Source organism: Pyxicephalus adspersus, chromosome 10 (assembly GCF_032062135.1).
Source record: "Pyxicephalus adspersus chromosome 10, UCB_Pads_2.0, whole genome shotgun sequence".
In the NCBI taxonomy this organism is placed as follows: domain Eukaryota; kingdom Metazoa; phylum Chordata; class Amphibia; order Anura; family Pyxicephalidae; genus Pyxicephalus; species Pyxicephalus adspersus.
Window position 1 is genome coordinate 8,587,194 of NC_092867.1, and position 23,954 is coordinate 8,611,147.

The following is a 23,954-nucleotide window of genomic DNA, read 5'->3' on the forward strand; positions in this document are numbered from 1 at the left end:
GCGATTTGCATGCAGCATTCGACCACAATGCTCCATTGACGAACATAGGGCCTAACTTATTAGAGCTCTCCAAGGCTGGAGAGGATACACTTTCATCAGTGAAGCTGGGTGATCTAGCAAACCTGGAATAAATCTGGTCCAGGATTCAAATCATTTGATAGCAAATGGCAAATGACTTTGAAGAAATCCATTCCAGGTTTGCTAGATCACCCACTGATGAAAGTGTTTCATCTCCAGCCTTGGAGAGCTTTAATAAATCAGGGCCAAAATGTGTGGCAAGCATGGGTGTAGGATATTTTGTAAGGCCCAAAGTAAAAAAAAAACAAACTTAGTTTGCAGCTGACTACTTATATAAACTGTTGTTTCCATCTGGGAAGACAAACCAATAAAAAGAGGTGTTGCCCATACCAATAAGAACCCCATTCAGTCACCACCAGTATACCAGAGGACAAACTGGATATCTAATCCTAAAACCAAACAAACAGATTGCTCATGTTATTCTTGTTTGTAATTCCCAAAATTGTAGATGGAACCTGATTGGTTGCTATAAACTCATTTGCTCCACTGCCCGCAGAGTGCTGGTGAATGGCATTTAGATGAAGTGTTTTGATGTAGAGAACATATGGCTGGTGGAAGCTGATTGTCTGAGATAGATATCATTAGTAGCACAGGCTGATTGCTGAGATTGAAGAGCGCAGAGACTGGAGAGTTAGAGCACAATCTACCAGTGTAATCAGGCTGAGAGGAGGCCAACTGCATTCATTATATCAACCTAGAATATCAGTACACTAACAGGAAACACTAACAGGAAGGGTAATAACATCAGCTAACTTTAAATCTGCTTTTTGTTTCTCGGTCCCCCTCTCATTGCAGCAGCAGTTTTTTGTAACTAACCCTTAGAAATGCTGTAACACTTTTCTTTTACAATTATTATTATTATTAAACAGGATTTATAAAGCGCCAACATAATACGCAGCGCTGTACATTAAATAGGGGTTGCAAATGACAGACTAATACAGACAGTGATACAGGAGGAGAGGACCCTGCCCCGAAGAGCTTACAATCTAGTATACAAGAGGATGGAAAGGGGGATCTAAGAAGCCAACACAATATTTCTTTCAAATGCAAGGTGCCCTGGATCCCCCCTTTTCATTTATGAAGTATATGTTCCTTATTTGAATGGCAGAATGGTGGACAATGCACACTACCCTCCTCCTCATATATGTCAGGATGTCATTGCTTAGGGTGAGTTCACTGAGTTCACTGCCAGAAAAATTATGTTGTAAACAGGCAGCATTCACTGAATGTTATCACTTAAACTAAATACAAAATAATCTTTTAGTGAATAAGGGTGTTGGTTATGTTTGCTAGCAATGCAGCCTTAAAATGTAGAACTTTACAGTCTTGTCTATGTTGTATAACCCAGGAACAAAATGTAATATACTGCAGGTTACCAGTCGTCAGTTGGGGTGCATAAGTTTTTTTTTAGACTTTTTTTTACTTTATAGTCCTACCAGCAGCACACTTTCTATAGTGTACCTTTGGGGAATCAGTTTTCTTACCCCAGGATACTTGCTCATATTTTGGAATACAGATTCCCCTCATTCCCTAAGGGGAAGGTATTTTGTTGTCCATAGAGGTGTGGGCAGGGCTGTGACTACAGTGCAGCGAGGTTCACAAAATAAACGCTCACATATCCATACGTTTTGTCAGTTCTTGTGTTTTCGTAAACAAGTGGATATGTGCAAGTATTAGACTAGTGTTTCTCAATTAGGGATCCTCCACAGGCTGCCAAGGGTTCCTTGAGCAATAAGTGACACCGATGATCTTTTTGGCTATCTGTAGGGGTCATGTATTTCCAAATGGCCAACAATGTAAGAGTCATTCTTCCCACTGACTACCACTCTAATGTTCGGTGAGCTGTGTATATAGTAATTATAGCAGGTGTTCCCCGAGACCTGGAAGTTGTTTAAAAGTTTCCTCCATGTTAAAGAGGTTGAGTAACACTATATTAGACAACCGTACTTATATTTTACCCAGACATACATGTATAAGTATTATAAATTCTAGATAGATACAATGACTGACAGATAGGGAATCCATCAGGTATTACACTATGTCACTTACCTGTCCACAGCTCTCTCCAGGTGTAGTGAAGTCGTACTCTGCACTTCTTCTGGTAGCACAGGAGCTTGTGTACAATCTGTATACATCGTCTGCCAGGACAAATTACAACAAAAACAATGGGATTACTATGTGCAATTACAAATTAACTACAGCATTCTATAATGCAACTCATGGGATATTAAAAAGTATTAAATTATACAAACTGTCCACCATTTTAATTAATTTGTGGTCTTTACAGCAAGAGCTGCACGTAAAACACCGATGGATCCAGAAATAGAGCCAGCGGTGTGTATATTTCAGTTTTTCATGTAGAAGTTGATGTTGGTCCTTGCGCCTCACTTCCCTTTGTGTTGGTAACCATGCCCAATAAATAAAGAACCAGTATGGAAGTCTTGGGATGCACAAAGCGTTTAGGTCAAGTTTAAGCTTTGCAAGAAATATCAGAATTTACATTTAACATAATGCAGTTTTTAATAAAAGTGGAGTTTGGCAAAATATTTTTTTTCATCAAGTCTTTATTATCCAAGTATGTGACCTTAAAGGGAGAAGGACCTGCATCCAAAGAAACAAAAATGGACATCTATGATGGGGCCGTGTTATATTCCTGGTAAGGATATTTTAGATTTACCACAAGGGGGTATTTCAGGTAAAATCCTCCTATCATTTAAGCCCACAATTCGAAAGTCTTGACATGTCGCCTTTATCAGGATTTAAATAATTGATAGTGGAAAAGGCTGCAAGACCAGATGCTGAAAGCTGGCAATATAACAATTTCTTTCTCTTTATAAAACACAGATCCTAACCAGGAGATAGCTCTTCTTACCTCTCCACCATCAACCATTCCTGCCCTGGAAAAGGCAACATGTCAAGACCCTCTAATTAAAATAGCATCATAGGAGAATTTGCTGTGCTCCATTTATCTTCCATGTGGATTTTACCTTGGTGTGCGATAGGTTCACTTTAAAGAGTTTGCCAGGTTGATGATGCATTGCATCATTTATGAGATCAAATACACTTAATCTCACCGGCTGATCCCTGATCCGATCTCTTTTGTCCCAGGTATATGCAGTCTGAGAGAAGCACATTTAGAAAATGAAGTCATTCATTAGAAAGAAGTCAGATAGGAGTTTGTTTAAAAGGTTTAATCTAAGGTGACAATAATTAGCTTAAATAATTTACAATGTTTGTGTCTCCAGCTCTGATTATTTCTGTGCAACTGGGAACAGAACAGATAGTGGGGCAAAATAATACATTATTGTCCTGGTCCGCGTAGGAGCCATGCAGTCACATAGAAAGATGGTTCACTAGAGAGACACTTGAATGCCCACTCAATTATTCTTCAGGGTGACCATATTTCTGTTTTGCAGGCCAGAACCAAAAGTCAATACATTTACAAATACTGCTTAAAGAGAACCATTCACAGTCAGACTTGCACAGATCTTCATATTTAGTATTTGATTCAGTACTGTCCCCGGATTTTCTCTTCAAGCTGGGTGGGAAGAAGTTGTAGGTGGGTGGCAGCCTCTGTATTGTGACCCAACTTTTCAGTAACCAACTGAAAACAGCCATAAGGTTACTGAAAAGTGCCAGGTGGTGCGGCCGACTCAAAGAAGATGGGGGGAAAATGTGAATAATATATATTTGCATGCCTACAATTAAATGTTTACCCTAATCAAGTGTTATTTTACCCGGTGATTCAGCCAGTAACACTTCCTACCTTAGAGTGACAACGTTTACTTTTTGTACTGCAACAGTGTAGGCGCAATGTTGTCCCCCTATGATGTGCAATGTGTTACGACTACAACTATTTCTCTTCTGTAGTTCTGTCTTTTCTTAATTGTAGCAACGCGTGGCCATGGCTGTCCAATGTGTGTTATATCATTTCCATCTGAAGTCAATGTAACAGGATGAGCCCATGCAGGAGAGCAATTAGAAGACAAAGTGTTGCCATCCTATAACCTGAACAGGAACGATCAAGGCAGGATCAAAGGATATTACTTTTTAACATAACTTACCAATTTTTCTACATTCTGGTCATAAGCAATGGGCAATTTATAAACAAAAATGGACACGGAGAACTGGATTGATAAGCAAACTACTTTGATTGCTATGTTCTGCATGTAAATTCTATGTTCTGCACCCCACACACCCCTCACCCTGTCAGTATTCCATGCAAGATTGCTTTCCATCTGTTACCAATTGCACACGCTATGGACCGCTGCATGCTTAGTGTAATATGCCCACCATCTGTCACCAAGACATTGATGCTATTCCATCATTTTCACTGGTGGCACATCTGCCAGCTTTTGTCCTTACAACTTTCAGACTATCAACGCGAAACAAAATTGTTATTAAGAGATGGAAAAACAGAGCTTTATCAACACACCCCTGGGTCCTGCTGAGATGGTTTGTTTTATTACATAACCCATCTACAACCAATAACACAGCTTGTATCTTCTAAAATTCACAGTGAGTAAATTATAATAGAGTCTACCAATAAACATTTACTCAAACAGAAATATTGTTTACTGTAGCGTTCATGTAATCAATATCTAGGCTGGATTTTACATTGAAAGGGCTGAGTGACTGCACAAAATAAAACTAGAAGAGCTACAGACAGGACAAAAGGGCACATGTGCAGTATAAATTGTGGGGGTCTTTTGGCAGGCACTTCCTGTTATAGGGTGAGAACTCTGTCCCTGACACACTCTACCATAATGGCTTCCAGTGAGGACTAAGGCTGCGTACACGCGTGCAATAATTGTAATTGGAAAGGATCTTTCAGGACAAGACCGTTCTGCTCTATGGAGAGGGGAGGGGGGAGAACGACAGAGCGGCACCCCACTTCACTTTCATTATCATCGGTCCTCCCTCGTGGATCCACCAGGACAGTCGTCAGACGACCAGCGCTGTACACACACCCAGGATTCTTGTCTGATATCGGCCCTGAGGCGATTATCGGGCGAGAATCATCTGACATGTGTATGTAGCCTTAGTCCTAAAAACACAATAGATGTCAGATTATACATGTATGGAAGATGATCCAAAGGGTGAAACGCGTAAAGGATTCTAACTTGAAGGACTGCAAACTTAGAGGCATTAACATAATATGGGAAAATACTTCATATATCGCAATGTTTTTCTTTTAAGGTTGTGTATAAATTTTTTGTAAATTAAACTCCCTGGTGGTCTGATTATATGAGTAATTTTGAATGTCAAAGTGGTACATTCTGTTTAAATTTCCCACCTGGTCAAGCCCCCGAGCGCACCGCCCCAGCACGCTCACATGTCACATTGATCATGCTGGGGACGGAAGGCCAGGGGACACAAATGCCCCAGGATATCGCCGGAGGATGCCGCAGGCTAGTCAGGACCAAGTAAGCCCTTTACAATGCCACCCTGAGTGTGGCTTGGGGTTACAGCTTTTGGTAATGAAAATTACCACACTTGGAAATACCGCCAGGGAAGTTAATGAACTATATAAATTTTTAGCTGTATAGAGTAAATCAATTTGCGATACCTAAAAAATCCCAAATTAAAAAATGAAGTTAAAAAAAATCACTGCTTATCTCAATTAGGAAATCCCCCCTTTCCTAAAATAAATATGCCATGCAGCCATCACTGGAGAGCATGTTGACATGTAGCGGCCGCAAACAGACTGCGGGATAAGATGCAACAGAGATGATAAAGGTAGCGCTTTAACAATCTAAACGTTAATCATTTTGCATTTATATCTAATGAAGTAGCATGCTCTCCCAGCTGTATTTTTAGTTTATTAGGAGCAGCTTCTGATAACTTGCTGGTATGGATGAATCCTGGCCCACTGGTGTCAGAGTTTGCTGCAGCCTCTCATCTACTACATATTCCTATTAATCCATCTTTAATATAGGCGGTCCTATTTGCCCACAGGATTTTGCAGAAGGCAGAATAGAGTGAAGTGCTAAAGATTACGGACAAACTGCCCAGGCATTCAGATGCTACATCTGTTTATAGGTGGCTGCTGCAGATAAGTGCAAGCATCTGTGCTTGATATCTGTCCTATTGAATCTTTTTAAAATGACATTGTTACATAAGAGAAAAACTGTCAAATGACTTACCTAAATAAAAAAAAAAAAAAAGACAAACACCTGCTTTTCCTACCACCAGCAATAATAAACGGTGCTCCAATGGTGAGGATTAATCCTTGCAATTCTGTTGCAAAACCTCCTGAGTCTCTTGCAGCTCTCACTTGTCCCTTCTGCTAACCTCCACATCCCTGAAATACATCAGTAGTAATGTTGAAGTTGGCAGGAGGAACCAGTGAGAGTGGAAATTGTCACTTACAAGACCATTCCTCATTAAGGTAGCAGGATTAAACTGTGTGGATGAGACAGGAAAGGCCTTGTATACAGGGACATGGTAACACTTCTATATGGCAGGGTTGCAATTAAGATAAACAATACAAAAATAACATGATATCTGCTTTCATGGAAAAATATTGTACACTTGTCTAACACCTATCTAAGTGGTTTCAAGTGATAATATAATGGTTAGAATTATGCTTTCCAAACCTGTCATTCCAGGGGTTTCCTTACCTCTATCATTCATCATCACAGAGCGTGACATCACCAACCTCCTGGGTAGAGTCCAGTATAATGCAAAGCAATTGAAATATCACAAGAAGTCTATTACCAAAGCATGTTCTTGTGATGTTTTTTCTGTTCTGTTTTGGACAGGAATCTTCCATTGACATTGTCATCCTTGCTCAAAGCACCAAAGGTGAAAGATGTGAGTTAACGTTAGTGTAGTCGTTGGAAAGATCCTTTCCAACGACTACACGTGCAATAATAGTCGTTGGAAAGGACCTTTCACAATTCTTTCCAAAAAATAGCACTGCATGATGCATGACCAAGTGCTGTACATACAGCACCGTTCTGCTCTATGGAGAGGGGAGGGGGAGATCGACGGAGCGATCGACGGAGCAGCACCCTGCTGCGCGCTCTACCCCTTCACTTGCATTAGGATCGTTATTCGTCCACCATCCGTGGATCCACCAGGAAGGTTCTTCGGACGATGGACGACTGGCGCTGTACACAAGCCAAATTCTCGCCCGATATCGGCTCTGAGCTGATTATCAGGCGAGAACCGTTGGACGTGTGTACGCAGCTTAAGTGGGGATCTCTTTTTTTTTTTTTTTTTTTTCTTTTTTTATGTATAGGTAAGTTGATGGAGAAAGTCTGAAAATGTAAGCAGACCTTCCTTTTATAGTGAAACGTCTGCTGTGCTATTCCAGCTTGATAACTCAAACCTGATATTCACCAAATACATTTTAAATTTATACATCACCACTGTTCTTTGTCAAGACTTGTTAATGTCTGACCTGGTCTCAGTGCAACTTACATATAGAGATCCATAGGAAACTCCTTCATCATGTGGGTTACTATAAATTCCACCATCAGATCTGAAAGAGAGCAAAGAAATGAGTGTCTGACATTGATCACCGCCACCATCCACCCCCCCACCTTCTGTAATAACTGCTATTAAAGCAGGTCACAGGCAGCCTCGGTGCAGGGCGCACCTGGGTGGGCTTTCTCTCCTGGTGCTAATACCTATGGCTCTCTGCTCTGATTTACTTGAATGAAGACAACCTAAGAACAGGATTACAGTTCTAAACTCCGGGCTTTCATCAATGTGGAAAAGGAAGGAGGATTACCATGGAAACAGAAGCTGCTAAAAATAATCATAAGAGGACCGGGGCTGCCTGTGTTTCTCTGAATGACGAGCTCATTATAGATAAGCCCTACAAGCAAAGCTAAAGAGAACCTCCACCTTTATGCCCTGGAACATGAGACACGTCCATGCAACAATTTACATATATATCTTATTCTACAGTGACCTCAGTTGTTTATGTCTTTATTTATCGATTGCAAAGTTGCTTTCCTCGAATTGGAGCATATGCAAAGCATTTGTTTGTTTGTTTTTTAATTATCACTTTATTTTTGTGAAAATAAACACAGTGATTATAGAAATGTACTTACTGCACAGAGATCTTCTCATCAGCATCTGCTATGAACATACTGCCCACCTGTGGAAGAAAGAAGCAGTACAGTCTTACTTTTTAGACCACGGTAAATATAAAGAAAGCGTTATCCTGTCGGGCAGAGGAGCAGCGTGAGATAACCCGACAGATTTATTATCAGACCACAGCACAGCCAAGCAGAATCAGATATGGGAAAAGGAATCTGACGGTTGGCAGGGCCATGGCCTGAAACACACACCAGCTGGCTGTGCTTCTGCACTTGAGCATATCTTAAAGTGGAGCTAAAGCTTTTAAATAAAAAATTGGGACCAGGTAGGTCCTTTATTGAAGAGGTAACAGGCGATGTCCCTTCTGCAAAAAAACAAACAAAAACACCTGATCTGTTGCGGGCCCTATTATCTTCACCCAATCAGGCGTCGGATATCTTCAGGCAACTTGCCTGGCCAGGTTGAAATAATGCAACTTCCATGCATGCATGAGTTTATTCAGTTCTAGCAGCTCCAGGGAATGCCGTAATACCAAGCATATCCCAGCATCCTACGCTAATCTATGCAAACAGGCATAGCAGAAAAGACATCACCTGTCCCTTCTGCAATACCATTCCTGCATCCTCACAGGTACTGGTTCTGCTTTAAGAACATCAGTTGATGACAACAATGATGTCCACTTACCATACTCGTCAGGGCAGAGAAAAAGCCTGTCTGGTTTTCTTCCTCCTTGTCCCGGTACTGCCTAAGAGGTGCAAGAGAGATGGTTAATGTTAGCAAAGTATATAATTTATCCCTTAACATGTATACCATATTGCCTGAGAATGCAGGTTTATGGAAGGAGGTGATTGAGCAGACACTCATATTTCTTAGTCAGTGGTCAAAGACTGGCCTTGCCAGAGTCACTTGACTGACAGCATAACAGGAAGCTATTTATTGTGTGCAAGGGTACTTACGTGTTGTATTCAAACAATGCCCGAGCAATGACCAGACCCATTCCCTGGAACAAGAAAAAAAGATCAATTACTTTTAATACTTAGAAAATATTTGATGTCTCAAAAACAAGAAAGAACTTAGAGAATGAGTCAGTAGGCAAGAATTACACCATTACTTACGTTCAGCGTTCCCTCATCATCCATAATAGACAACTTCACAATGTACGGATTGACAGACTGCAGGATATAAAGACAAGAAATCCGATTATTAGACATGAATTAACAGCTAGTGGAGAACACTTGTTACAAAATGAAACCATCATGTAAAATCTTCTTACAAAATGTGATGTCCCTGACAGACATAAAAGATTTTATGCAACGAGGCAAAGAGCAATGTGACTGTGCCATTACAGTAAGGCTTAAGTAAGTAAGGTACAGTATGTGTTCTATTAGTAGCTTGTATTTTTTATCTGCCCCCCACCATTCTTCAGTGTTAGACTCTCTTCCATACAAATGAAAGGTCAACTCTATGGGGAGTTTACTATACACCCATCAAAGTCAAACTGTTTCCAAAAGCACTTTAAATAACTTTACCAGTGTACAACAGGGTAAGGTACAATGATGTCACCTAGGCATCTTTAAAGCACTCAAACCAGAGCATTTTTTCTGCACTATATTTTTAAGGTGTTCTCCTCAGTCCCTTTTAGCCGGGCGCACCACCCAGCACTTTTCAGGGCGCACCACCCGGCACTTTTCAGTAACCACCCAGCTGTTTTTAGTATTTTACTGAAAAGTTGCGTCACAATACAGGGGTTGCCACACGCCTACAATTTCTTCCTACCCAGCTTAAAAAAAATTTCTGGGTTGGCTGTGTTGGAAGCCAACTTGGTGTATTTTTACAAAATTATGTGTACAGTATTTTAATTTTTAAGGTGATTTGTATTTGCTTACAAATTAGTGCTTACAAATGACATTTATGTTGTTAGTTTTCTTTATTCTAAAAACACTCACCTCCTATTTTCTATAGTTTACAAGAAGTGCAAGTAAAACGACAGCATCGTAACCATGCTCCCTGCGACTCAGAGGATTTGACAGGATCTAGACCGATTACAAACAGCAATTAGCTGGCAGAACAGAGGTGTCTATTAAAGCCTATTGTACCCCATTTAAAAAACCGCTGAAACCACTGAATAACCATGACAATTATTTACAGTTTTGGACTGTAGTGAGAAAGTTGGTGAGAAAGTTAGGACCCTAACTTCAATCTGTCCTGGTGACAACTGTCTGAGAAAGGATTTCCCCCTCCCTTTGTAGAGTTTTCTCTTACTTTATATCGTGTATACAGGGCAGGGAGTAAAAGGATGAACAATCTGTATGGAATTTCCATTCTTCCATATTCCATTTAAAATAATAATAAAAAAAGTTTTGGCTTTAAAATGAGAATTTTACGAAAGGCTGAAAAACATTTAAATATACTTTTTTGCAAGGCACTGTAATGAGAGTAATGTCTGTACTACATGAATACCCTGACAGCAAAGAGGCTTTTTAGAAATATCACACCATATGCAGGAGGAAAACCTGAAGACGTACTTGGGTTCTGATATATTTCAGATAATATATTGCGTCATTGAAAATATAGAGTGCCAAATATTGCTAATTTTTAAAATCAGGAAGCTAAGGACATCTGTGACAGTCTGAGGGCCTAATGAGTGATAATCATCCCACACTGATGGGTCTAACAGTCTATCAGAAGTTCAGCTTTTGGATTCTCCAGATACCGGTTCTGCATAAAATATATGAAACCTGTAACATATTCCATATACAGTACCTGTAGGATAGCTTCAAAAATGCTATTGATCATCACATACTCTAGAATGGTGTTCTGGCTGATGTTATCGGTCACCTGTAGAGAAGACAATAAGTGACAATTATCATGAATGTACAGAAGGAAAATTAATTAACATTTTCTAGCAAAATATTGAACATTAGCACCTTAAATGGCAACTATGTTTTATTTTTGATCCTGTGTATGGGACCTCTCCACCTATAGGATGTTAACATCAAAGGAAAATACAATGCAAACAGCATCTGCTGCGCTCTTTAAATTGTGCTCTGGGAATACGTTGTCATGTATTACACATTTATCCATAGTTTTTACATTTATATTGGTAGTTATGTGCTAGATTAGAGTTAAGATATGTTATTTTTTTATAGGTGTTCAATCGGGATAATAATAGCCATAAGCAGGACTGCTGAATAATTCATATCTATACTTATGGTGTCAAAATGTTAACTCAAACTTTACATCAATGTTCCTGTGACAATTTGCAAAACAGAAAAACAGCACATGCCCATAAGATAGTGCTACATATCTTCTTACTTTTATTGAGCTCTAGCATAACCCAGTCACTGCCCCGAAGGGTTGGGGTATATGCAGTTTGCAAATTCCAAACCAATACTTGAAAATCAGTCCATCTAATTCCTAATGTGATAGGAGTACCTCTCATCAAATCATTTGGGCTCTTGCATTGTATTGTGTGAAGGTAGGAGGAATACTTAAGCCTTACACACGTGCAATAATTGTTGTTGGAAAGGAGCTTTCACAAACCTTTCCAATGACAAAAGACTGCATGATGCATGAATGAGCACTGTACATACAGCACTGTTCTGCTCTATGGTGGGAAGGGGGAGAATGACGATCGGTACCGTGCTGCGCTCTGTCCCCTTCACTTTCATTATGCTTGATCCTTGTTCATCGTTCATGGATCTGATGGGACGGATGATGAGCGCTGAGGCCGATATCGTGTGTACGTAAGTCTAAGTGAGTGAGCCTTTACAGTGTAACAAAGTGTTAACATTGTGACATTGGGGCAGGTGGGTGTGCACAGGACTTTGGCTGTACACAAATCCTGCCTATATAATGTCATACAAAATAAACAGGAAATTAAGGAGTTACTCACAGTCACCAAACATAGAAGCAGCTTTAAACAGAGGCTCTTTAAGCTTTCACAACCATCCCCACAAAGAAGAATATCCAGACTTTCCATCAGGTTCTATGGAGAGAACAAAATATATTAAAACACTCTGAAAAAGTCTTTATTACTTAGGTGCCAACTTAGAATCTTTGAAACAATTCAAATGGTAGTTAAAAACTAATAATATTAAAAGATTTTGTGTACTTGGCATTTTAATAAGCAGTGGTGACCTGTTCTCTCTATTTCAAAACATTTGCTAGCAAATAGCAAAAGACTGAAGAAATCTATTCCAGGTTTGCTGGTTCACCCAGCATCACTGATGAAAGTGTATCCTTTCCAGCCTTGAAGAGCTTTTATAAATCAGGCCCATTAAAACCATAAAATAGAAGCAGCATTCTACATTGGACACTCACCTTCATTCGAAGTTCTGCCTTATCAAATCCCATCAGCATGTTAATGATATCAAACCCGGACGTTGGCTTGTTCTTTTGATGAACCCCTCGGATCAGGGCACACAGTGTCTACAGGCAAAAAGTTTATATTTTAGAATGTGGAAAGATTGTTTATTCTATCAAGAACTGGCCTACTGAAAAGGAAATTTATGTCTGGGTAAATGTCTTTTATAAAGGACAGGTTTGCAAGTAAATCTTGCTTTACTGGGCAACAATATAGGATAAGTGAGACTCCCATTGGGCTCTGGGTGTCTTATCCTAGGATGTGCTGATAGTTCCGGGGCAGGATGTCTGGAGGGCACAATTACTACAACTAGCTAAAGAGACCCTGTCATATATACAGTATTACTTACAATATGTTTGAGCAGAAGCTACCAGTGTTTACTGTATCTTTCAAATCATCCAAAACTTTTAGGTAAAGTCAAACCATTCAACAGACTGTGTAGGTCTCAACTTGTCCAACTTAGACCCAAGTCTTGCTCCAGATTAAACAGTATACATATTACTAAAAATTACATAGTCAACAAATGCTCTATTATCCGATAACTGTAGGGGCAAGGCAAAAATAACAGATTGATGCCCTTGCCGGTCATTTTCAGGTAACCTGATACCTGGTGAACCGTCATCTTACGTATATGGGTAGCTTTAAAGTTTTTAACAGATATGATATGATGAAAGTAGCATTGATAACCCAGGGCCTTCACAGGAAAAACACATTGGGCCCCATGTTTAGATAATTAGAGATTTTCATTACATTTCAGGTGCTAGAATTAAAGCAGCAAAACCTATAAAGAATAACCAACTGCAGACACAATACCTGCAAAGCATTGACCACCCGGATCTGGTGCTCGGCCTTCAGAGCCTGGATGCAGTGCTGGAACAAGCTGTTAATGTTATCCTTGATCTTCATTAATTCTTCACCATCAAGAGATTCCAACTTGGCTTCCAGATATTCTAAATTGACCTGGAGAGAACGAGGTTATGGAATTATACAAGACGTAACCATAAAGCAATGATAAGCCTGTGCAAGCACTCCGTGGCCAGCTGTAAGTGAACAACATGGTTTCCATCCAAAATCTAATGCCACAGCAGCCTGTTTGATTATTGCATTTGGCAGGTTTCTCTTCTTTGCAATAAGACCAGCTTCTAGTTGGACCATCCTAGCCTGTGTGTTAATTTTTAGTGTTGGAAAACTATTTGCGTTATCAGGCATTCTCTGTATGTTCTGAGTGAATGTTTTAAATTACAACAAGGGATTCCCCTATAATGAATCCTGCTTCCCAAATTTATTAACACTTTGATTTTTTTTTTAGCAAAACTATTTAAAAACCCAGTAAAATGACTAGGTTTATATGCTAGATCTGTACATAGTTTCCTGAAAAACATCACAGCACCCCATCTCAGTACTCCTCTTAGAAGCCCTCGGCCTGATTCAAAGATTAAGCTGGCTCTTATGCAAACATCAAAAAATTCCTTGATGGATGGACAGCAGTACAAAGGAATTGTCATTCCTAAGCAGGTTGCATTTGCTTGAAGACCACCCTAGGTAACATGTAGGAGGTTAATGAAAAAGGGAAATATTAGTAAAGAACATAAAACATAAGCTGTTACCTTCATGAGGAACAATTCATCCCAGAATCTTGGGTTGGACTTAGTGGGATCTTCTTTCTGTAGGACATAGAATAAGAACCAATCTCTTAGTTATAAATTTCAATAAATAAAGATATAAAGAAATACAGTACAATGTTAAGGCTGACATTTTTCTATTTTTCAGATACAGAAGGACATGTTTTGGTGTTCCTATTGAGAAGACTTCACTTTATTTTCTGTGTGGTCACCAAAACTGCAGGCGAAATCTCTCTGATTTAAGCATACGCAGGGCAGTGTTCCCCCCAGCCCCTTTTAGCCAGGCACTTTTCACTGACCACCCCACTGTGTTTGGGTGGTTAATGATGATTTGGGTCACAATACAGGGGCTGCCACCTGCCTGCAATTTCTTCCCACCCAAATGTCAGGGTTGAACACTGAAGGGCAATAAACTCGCTCGTTGTTCACCTTCTCTTTTCTAACAGTGCGTGTTCACTTTCGTGTCACTGGAAAGGTTCATTCCAGTGACAGAGATCTGATATCTGCACAAGGCTTTACACCAAGGCAGGGATGTCAAACTATGGCTCGCAACGTCCTTTATTGGCCCCCAAAAGAATCCTAAATATGAATTGCAGCTGGCCCCCCTGCTGCATTAAAATAGTGCCGATACTACAATTCCCAGCATCACTTAGGTCTTTAGACTAGCCGTCTCTTTGTCTATGCGTGGCCCCGCATTGGACTGTTTATTAGTCGCAAGTAATGCCCAGAATTGTAGTAGCGGCATCACTCGATTCTATAGAACAGCGGCCTTTCTGCCTATGCGTGGCCCCGCATTGGACTGTTTTATAGACGCAGGGAATTGTGGTAGCGGTGCTATTTCAGTGAAGAGGGAGTGCCAGCCACTATAACATTAAGCTCCGCATTGGACTGTTTTCTTGATGCAGGGAATTGTAGTAGCGGTGCTATTTCAGTTTCAAGTTTTGCCCGCGACTTTGTCAAAGTTTTTAATTTTGGCCCACTGTGTATTTGAGTTTGACACCCCTGCACTAAGGTCTCCATTTATAAAACAGGGAATCTGACATTCCTTCAAACATTCCCTGCTAGAGAATCAATTACAGCTATTGAAACACATGGACCTGGAAGATACTCCTAGATTGTAAGCCTAATGTACAGCGCTGCATAATATGTTGGCGCTATATAAATCCTGTTTATTATTATTATTATTATTACCCACAAGGGAATGTTCAGTGTTCTTTCAACAAATTTTTCTAGCTGGTTTGGATGAAGCAGCCCCTGTATTGTGACCCAACTTTTCAGTAACCACTCAAATAAAGCTGGGGAGTTACTGAAAAGTGCCGGGTGGTGCACCCAGCTTATTAGGGCCGGGGGAAACACTGATGTTTGAGGGAATGTCATATCCCTTGTTTTATAAATAGAGCCCTAAGTGTTTGCCCCTACTGGTGCCATTTAGGTAGAGGAGGGGTTGATGTTCTTTTAAGGTGGAACCCCTCTTTAAGGAATATTTTCCTTGCAAACAGATGCTGCAATCAGTCGCGTGCAGCCGTTTATTTCCTGCAGTACAAAGACCCTTTTATTAATTCATTCTATAAATAGACAGGTGATGACAATACATAAGAGATATTGTGGGCCAGATAAACAAATCCTGCATTCTTCCAGCCGAATTACAAGGTCCCTAACGGCGGTCAGCGGAGGGGTTACGTCTGTTTGTAGAACAATTCCTCTTTGGTAAGACTTGAGCAATCCTCTCATTATCAGGGCACGCTTCATCAATCCTATTATTACTATACTTTTCCTTTATTAATTGAAAGAATGTCATGGCAACAAAAAGGACTTACGGGAGCTTAGTTGCTAAGGCAACCTTTCAAAATTCTAAAAATGGCCCATGGTTCGTGAATAATGTCATGGTGCGCACGAGCTGACATTAGGCCGAATAATGACAAGCAGGACGCTATCTCCGGGAGACAGATGCCATTGTTCTGCAGACAGACGGCAGAAATTAAAAGTGAGAGAAGGTGATGCTCATTAAAAAGACATGGCGGTGTTGTGTAATTCAATGTATTATAAACTAGGACTGTAAAGTGAACCTGTCATGTTAGGAATTTCAATGCTTCTGATACAAGCTGATAATTTCCGGGCGTCGTCATCGTCCTCTGTTCTTCACGTTTAATAGCCTGGAGTTCAATGCAAGTGATTTCACTTCATTTATCTTGGTCAATGGTCACCAAATAGTGGAGCTGTAGGATGACAATGGCTGGTGGAGAGATATCATTCTCTATAAGAAATCACGTAGCTCAACCTACCTGCTGCTTTTTCTCACTGAAGAAAAATCTATCACACTCATAAAAACTGCACGGAGCAGACTGATCCCCAAGAGATGGAAAATGGGGAAACATTTCCTCCCATTTTTATCAGAAAAAAGATCTCTTCATTTGTTCAGTTGGCTCCGACTCTTCTTGACCAGATGTACTTTTGCACGCCAGCTGTGTCTGTCGATTACTGATTCTTTCAGTTGTTGCATATTTGAGTTTTATTAGCAGTATCAACCTTTCTAAAGAACACTTTGGCCTTATTTCTTTAAGTTTTGATTGGTTAGATCTTCTAGCAGTCCAGGGAACTCTCAGTAGCTTTCTCTCCGTCCAAAGTTCAAAAGCATCAATCAAATAAAGTTTTCATGTCAAGTCACGGCACCTTGGTCAGAGGGGAGTTTACTGGATGAGGGCTCCTTTCCTCTATTGCATTGCAATCCATGTGGATTATGGTAACAGGCAGAAACACAAATGGTATGTTGGTGGGCTGGGTTGCCATTCATTGTTAATGGCACCTTACTAGCACATTGCAAAACAATGTATAGCAATACACTGCCATGCAATGTTGTGTGCTGCACTTCTGTGTAATGTGATGCTACAAATATGGAAATTGCAGAGTGTGTTGTAGTGTTTTAATACACTAGTGCTGACCGATTAAAGCTCTCCAAGACTGGAAAAGATAAACGATCATGTGAGAACCTGGGTGATCTTACAAACCTTGAATTGATTTATTAAAATAATTTGCCATTTGGGAAATGTTTTCAGTCCTGGACCAAATCCATTCGAGATTTCCTGGATCACCTGGTTTCTCCCATGATAGTCTATCTTCTGCAGTCTTGGAGAGTTTTATAAACTTAGCCCGCTGTCTTTTGACTTTATACATATATTTTTCCTTGCCCTTTGTTGCTGGGTATTGTGACATTTCATGCAAAGTAATTTACTATAATCTCTGCTGAAATGTACGGAATTTTTTAAATGCAGGGCAAGGGAGCAGAGAGAACATGACTGGGGGAGAGGCTAATCATGCCTGACAGGTCACCTGACTGGGCTCCTTTTCGTCCATGATTGCAAAGCACACTGATATATAAATGTCTGAATGTCCGGTATAGCAATTGTAAAGCTATGTACACACACCAGATGACTGTTACCCAAGACAAATAATCGTGCTCATCTCGGACGAAAATCTGACATGGGCCCATAGCAACGCCCTCCTCCCTCATGCTGTACATCACTCCTGCATAGGTGATTGTTGAATGACTAATCAGAAACGATTGTTGTGCATTCCTTTGGAGTAGAGCCAAACAGGGTGCCGCTTGCTCATCCTCCACAGAACAGTGCTGTATGTTCATCTACTAATAGAAACATTCACAAAAGAATATTTCCAGCGATCTGATGTATGTATATCACCTAAACCACACAGTATAGACACACATAGGCCATATGAGTTGTTAATATAAATCAGCCCCGGAATGACCCATTTTTACAAATCATGGATAGCAATGATTGGAATTTCTACCTGAAACGCATTATCATGAAATGTAAGGCAGGGAAATAGATGTGTGAACAGGCTGACTCTGATCAGAACCTGCAGCATAAACAATGACTATCCTATAACTTGAATGTAACCCTCAGCAATCCATCACTAAAGATTTCCAGCCTTACCATAAAGATCTCATCGTACATCAACACCACTTTCTCCTTCAACGGCTTCTTGGAGGCTGATGACTTCCGGAGCAGCCCTACTTTCTTCTCTACTTGTGCCATGGCTTACGCATAATCTGCAGGGAAAAAGGAGAAGACATCAGGTGTGCATTTTCCCCCCGTGTTTGCGTGGCTTTCCTCCGGGTACTCCGGTTCCCTCCCACATCCTAAAAACATGCACTTAGGTTGTTTGGCTTCCCCCAAACAATTGAACTTAGACTGTGATAAAGACATATGACTATGGTAGGGACATTAGATTGTGAGCTCCTTTGAGGGACAGCTAGTGACATGACTATGGACTTTGTACAACGCTGCGTAATATGTTGGCCCTATACAAATACTATGTAATAATATTATACAGCTGTGAGCTCCTTTTGATGCATATGACAGGTGACCTTGGCGGAAGTTTTATGCATTAATAGCATTTTACATTAAAAAAAACCCTTGTTTCTATTAAATTTAGAGAAGTGAATCAAGATGAACCCAACAAATTACGGTAATAAGGAGTTTGTGCAAAATGTATTCAATTATGGCAAACTAAATCAAATTACAATGAAATTAGATAATAGTAGCAAATCAAGTCGGTAACCCAATTAAAGGGTAGAACACACCATAGAAAGGACGTATTGTTGAAGTGAACGCATTCAGTCAGGGTAGGAGACTGAAACCCAGCTGACCGAAATTGCACCAAGGCCAATTAGTATGTAAACACATGAAAATACATGATGTGATATTACCCCCATTGCAAGTTAGAATAAAATGAAGTGTTTTGGATAGTGTAGGGAAAAGTCGGAGTCTATACTGGGTTTATATTGCAGTCTGCAAATGAATTGATTGTGGGCCAGGCAATGTCACACAGGAGCAAGGAGATGAGTTCCAGGAATGCCTCTGCTGAAAAGAAAAGAATCAACGTGTTGCAATGACCCAGTCAAAGCCCAAAAATTGTAGGACTATCAATGTGATAGCTAAAGCCCAGATCATGCAACAGGACAAGGATTCCAAACATGACAGCAAATCTACAATACAATGGTTGAAAGAAACAAAAACAATCAAAGTGTTGCAATGGCCCAAAGTCCAGACCTCAACCCGATCGAAATGCTGTGATGGGACCCGATCAGAGCTATGCATAAATGAATGTACACAAACCTCAATGAACTTCGGTTCTTCTTTACAGCATTGAGCAATGCTGTAAAGAAGAGTGGAACTAAATCCCCCCAGAAAAATGTGAGAGACTAATAAGATCATATAGAAATCAATAATAAGCGGGCATGGTTGCTCGGTGGTTAGCACTCTGGCCTTTGCAGCGCTGGGTCCCAGATTCAAATCTCAGCCGGGACACTATCTGCATGGAGTTTGCAGGCTCTCCCTGTGTTTGTGTGAGTTTCCTGCAGGTACTCAGGTTTCCTCCCATATTCCAAAAACACGCAGTTAGGTTAATTGGCTTCCCCTAAAAATTCACCTTAGACTGTATTGAAGGCATATGACTATGGTAGTGACATTAGATTGTGAGCTCCTTTGTGGGACAGTTAGTGACATGACTATGGACTTTGTACAGCACTGCGTAATATGTTGGCGCTATATAAATACTGTGTAATAATAATTTTTCACAGGTGACTTCTCCATTATGAATTCATTTTTATTTCCTAAATAATAAATCAGTTTTACACCTGAGGTTAGATTTAAATAATTTGAGAACCTTCTAAGGTCCAGATTATTTCTTATTACAGCCTGAAAAGGAAAACTTTAGAAATAAGGGTGTACTTTCTTTTTCTCATGACTTTATAACATCAGACCCCCTGCATAGTGAATGGGGTAAAACCTCAGAAATAACAGCTTGCAATGAATTTATGAAAATAGTGAAAGCGATATTGGTTCTCTCATTACACCAAGAAGCTGTGTCTAATGGGTGTGCTGTGCCCGCTGGCTGGCGCCTGTATTCTGGAATCTGACGTTGGCTACAAACACACAAACAGCCTTTGTTTGTCAGCTTGGCTGAAACAACATCAACAACATTACTAAATGAACGCTAACAGAAACCAAGCCGCATAAATAGACTGCGGTCACGTCATACACATGAGGGAGGAATGGAGAATTTGCAGGATACCCGCGGCTCAGAAGATAGGGTCAGTCCTAGGCTAGTCCCAATCTCTGCACAAAAGATTGTAAGCTCTTCAGGGCAGGGTCTTCTCTTCCTCCTGTGTCACTGCCTGTATCTGTCTATGATTAGCAACTCTTATTTAATGTACAGCACTGCACAATATGTTGGCGCCATATAAATCCTTTTTAATAATAATGAGGCAATGAGACAGATTACTGTCATAACATCACCTTCCTTTTTGATTTTTTTCTCTTAAAGCAGAACTAAAGACACACTTTGGATCGGGCCGGGTATCCGCAGCAGTCCTGTGTCATATACAGGTCTTGTCCCTCTCTCAGCTTGTGATTGGACAGTGAAAACTAAAGCAGAACAGAGAAGGTCATCTTTCTACTCTCTCCTCCCATTGACTCCTTCTTCCTCTGAGCTCAGATCCAGGTACTTACAATAGATTGAACAGCAAAACAAAAAAAAAAGAATGAAGAAGATTTACATTTGTTGTCTGTGTCCCAATGGCAGAGAGTTACCTTTACATATTATTAAACAGGATTTTGTATAGCGCCAACATATTATGCAGTGCTGTACATTAAATAGGGGTTGCAAGTGACAGTGACACAGGAAGAGGAGAGGACCCTGTCCAGAAGAGCTTACAATCTTTACTTCCTGTCCAAGTAATATATGTCATACAGGACAAAAAAAATTAAAGAGGAACTAAACTCAAACAGCAAAAAAATAAAAAAAATAAAAAAAATAAAAAAAAAAAAAAATCTTTATAAAATCATTTTTCAATAGAGAATGACATATCAAAAAAAAAAAAAAAAAAAAAACACACTTACCTTCAATCCCTCCGGGGGTGTCCTGCATTATGTCCGGGCATTCGTCCCAGAGCCGGCATTCCGGGCACCGCCATCTTCTCTTCTTCATCCTACGTCACCCGACCCAGGCGCATGATCTGTTGACGTAGGATGAAAAAAAAAAATTGCCGCTTTCACTGTGCATGCGTGAGATCGGCAATTTTTTTTTTTTTTTGCGCAAAAAGGCTCCTACTGCTCATGCCTGAGATGCCAGGCATGAGCCTCCCGGTATGGTTGACATAGGTATCCTGGGAGGCTTTGCCCTCCCATACATTCTTAACCTCCTAGGCCAGGGGTCGGCAAAGTTTTATGGCCACTAGGCCATTTATGGGGTGGGCGGGAGTACACTAGTCCAGACCCACCCAATGGCTCCGCCTACCACCAGGGAATGCCCCCAGAAGTCAACTCCCTCTCCTCTGTATGCATTCCGGAGGAGAGGGATTTACCTTCAGGTAGCTTTCTCTAATTACCGCAGCGGTAGAAGAATCAAAGCCGGCCGCAGTAAAAAGGGGAGCAACTGCAAGGGGGCGGCACCGGAGCTCCGACGGCTTCCGCTCTGGTTGTTCCTAATGCCCCCGGATGATCCGCCGGCAACCTGTGGCTCCGGAGCTGTGGATTGCCGGCCGGCATTTTGCCGGATCAGCCAGGAGGTGTTAGGCCGGAACGAACTACCGGCTAGGCCGTATCTGGCCTAAAGGCCAGAGTTTGCCGTCACCTGGCCTAGGCATTTGAGAATTAAGAGGTGGTGCTGCAGCCTTTTTTTGCACTTTTTGCACCTAAAAAAACAAAAAAAAAAAACAAATGAACAGAATTTTTACTTTACATAAAAAGGTTGTCTACCCTTTTATGTAAAGTGAAAATTTAGGTTAGTACCCTGTGTGAATGAGAAAATTGATTTGAAAGCTCCATCTGCTGGATCAAATCAAAATATAAATGATTACATATGAATATTTTATAATTGCCCAATTTAACACTTACCCATATAACTTGTAGGAATTACAGTTATACCATGCCAATGCAAAAAAAAAAGAAAAAGAAAACAAATGTCACATGTCTATGGCATACTACATTTGGATATCTGTGCTCCCCCACTGAGAGTAATGGTTCAATCCTCCAACCCAAGTGTCATTACAGAGTTCTATAGAGGTATAGGAGTCAGTGGAAGGAACCACTGCATGCAATAGGGGGGCACAAGTATCTGACACACTGGGAAGTGTGTAGACCTGGAATGCAGGAGACTCAGACCATTGGAGAGGTGAATACATTCAGGATTTTTTTTCAGAGGCTGACAGGGTCATTTGCTTCAAATATAATTGCTACATTTCATTGCAAACTCTCAGCATCTGATTAGAAGACCCAATTTGCTCCCTGAATCAAACCAGGTCACATGTACCAGGTCTCTTGCCCAACTGCCTTTCACACATTGCACTGCCCCCTACAGTCATTTACATCCACAGGAAGAGACCCCACAGAGGAGAAGCTGGGAGGGGTCTTTATAAATGCAAGATGAATCGGACAGGGTGACAAAGCAGGAGCACAAGTGAGACATAGTTGTCACCCCATAACAGGAAGTACATACAGAAACATAATTCATGGCAGGATCACATTATAATAAAAGTGACTTATTAAGCAACAACAATAATACAGCACTGTATAAAAATGTTGGGGAGAGACAGAGACAGGGACAGAGGAGAAGCCGGCATGAATACCAAGCACAAGCAATGACAAAGGAGGAGGAAAGGACTCGGCTCTATTGATCTCCCATTCTAAGGGGAAGAAGGGGGTCTAAGGAAGGGGGATTGGAATGCTGACTAATCATTGGTGGGTTAGGAAAGAGAAAAAAATGGGTAGGTGAGTCTGACCAAGGTAAAGTTAATGGGAGGGGATTCCAGCGGGGGGAGAAGTCTTGGAACCGGGCATAGGAAGAGGTTAAGAGTGAGGAAGTCATTAGCAATAGAGGAGATGAGAGGGCAGCTGGGGGGGATTTAGGTATCGGGGCTGAGCGGTAGGTGAACCAGTAACATGCAGTGTTTAAGCTAAAGAACTAAAATGTGACCAGACGGGTTCATCATTGTAGAAGGGACAGGCGATTGCCCTTCCGCAGTAAAATAAACTTAATTAAAGGGAAGTGGCAGACATGGAAGCTGTAGGGACATGACATGGAAGCTGTAGGGTTCAGGTATGGAGAAGGCAGGTGTACAGGAAGCCACAAGAGAACCTGTTACTGTCACCTTAATACTACACTCTAGTTGGCAGTGCCAGGTTCTTGGCAACCAAATCCGATTGGATCCCATGGAAGATGGTAGAGTTTTACTTTCTGTCTCCTACAGGATCCACACAAACATGGCCACCCAATGCAAACTGGGCAATGGGCATCTGATTGGGCAATATTGGGAAGTCTGTGATAGGGCAAGCCAGCAGATATGGAAGAGTCTACTGAACATTTATAATTGTAAGTCTTTTTTCAAGGAAGGGAAATGGAAGAACCTCATTGGTTGCAGTCTTCACAGGGACAGGAAGTATCCTCTGTCCTTCCTCCTATGTCATTTCACTCAGCAAATCAGTAAGCCAGCTCCTCTCCTCTCAACTCATTCAGCTATTCACATAAGCCAGCTCCTCTCCTCTCATTCAGCCAATCATGTAAGCCAGCTCCTCTCCATTCATTCAGCCAATCACGTAAGGCGGCTCCTCTCAATTTGTTCAGCCATGACAAACCAGCTTATGTGATTGGCCAAACAAAAAGAAAAGGGAGAGGAGCCAGCATACGTGATTGGTTGAATGTATTAAGAGAATAGAGCTGGCTTTTGTGATTGGCTGAATGAAATGGCAGTGGAGAGGCCACAGGGCTGAGATAGCAATTATAAAACACTTGGTGATCCTGCCATGAAAGCCCCT

General features: G+C 40.9%; 1 protein-coding gene across 1 annotated transcript in view; it reads right to left on the minus strand.

The window, feature by feature from the left end:
* ARMH3 (armadillo like helical domain containing 3) overlaps positions 1–23,954 on the minus strand; it is a 74,474-nt gene that overhangs the window by 50,123 nt on the left and 397 nt on the right. The window contains 13 exon segments of the mRNA XM_072424822.1: positions 2,128–2,216; positions 7,507–7,640; positions 8,150–8,191; positions 8,818–8,878; positions 9,090–9,133; positions 9,249–9,305; positions 10,080–10,166; positions 10,897–10,971; positions 12,029–12,121; positions 12,457–12,564; positions 13,313–13,459; positions 14,107–14,163; positions 18,072–18,187. Of these exon segments, the coding sequence (XP_072280923.1) occupies positions 2,128–2,216; positions 7,507–7,640; positions 8,150–8,191; positions 8,818–8,878; positions 9,090–9,133; positions 9,249–9,305; positions 10,080–10,166; positions 10,897–10,971; positions 12,029–12,121; positions 12,457–12,564; positions 13,313–13,459; positions 14,107–14,163; positions 18,072–18,173 (1,096 nt within the window). The 5' untranslated portion in view covers positions 18,174–18,187.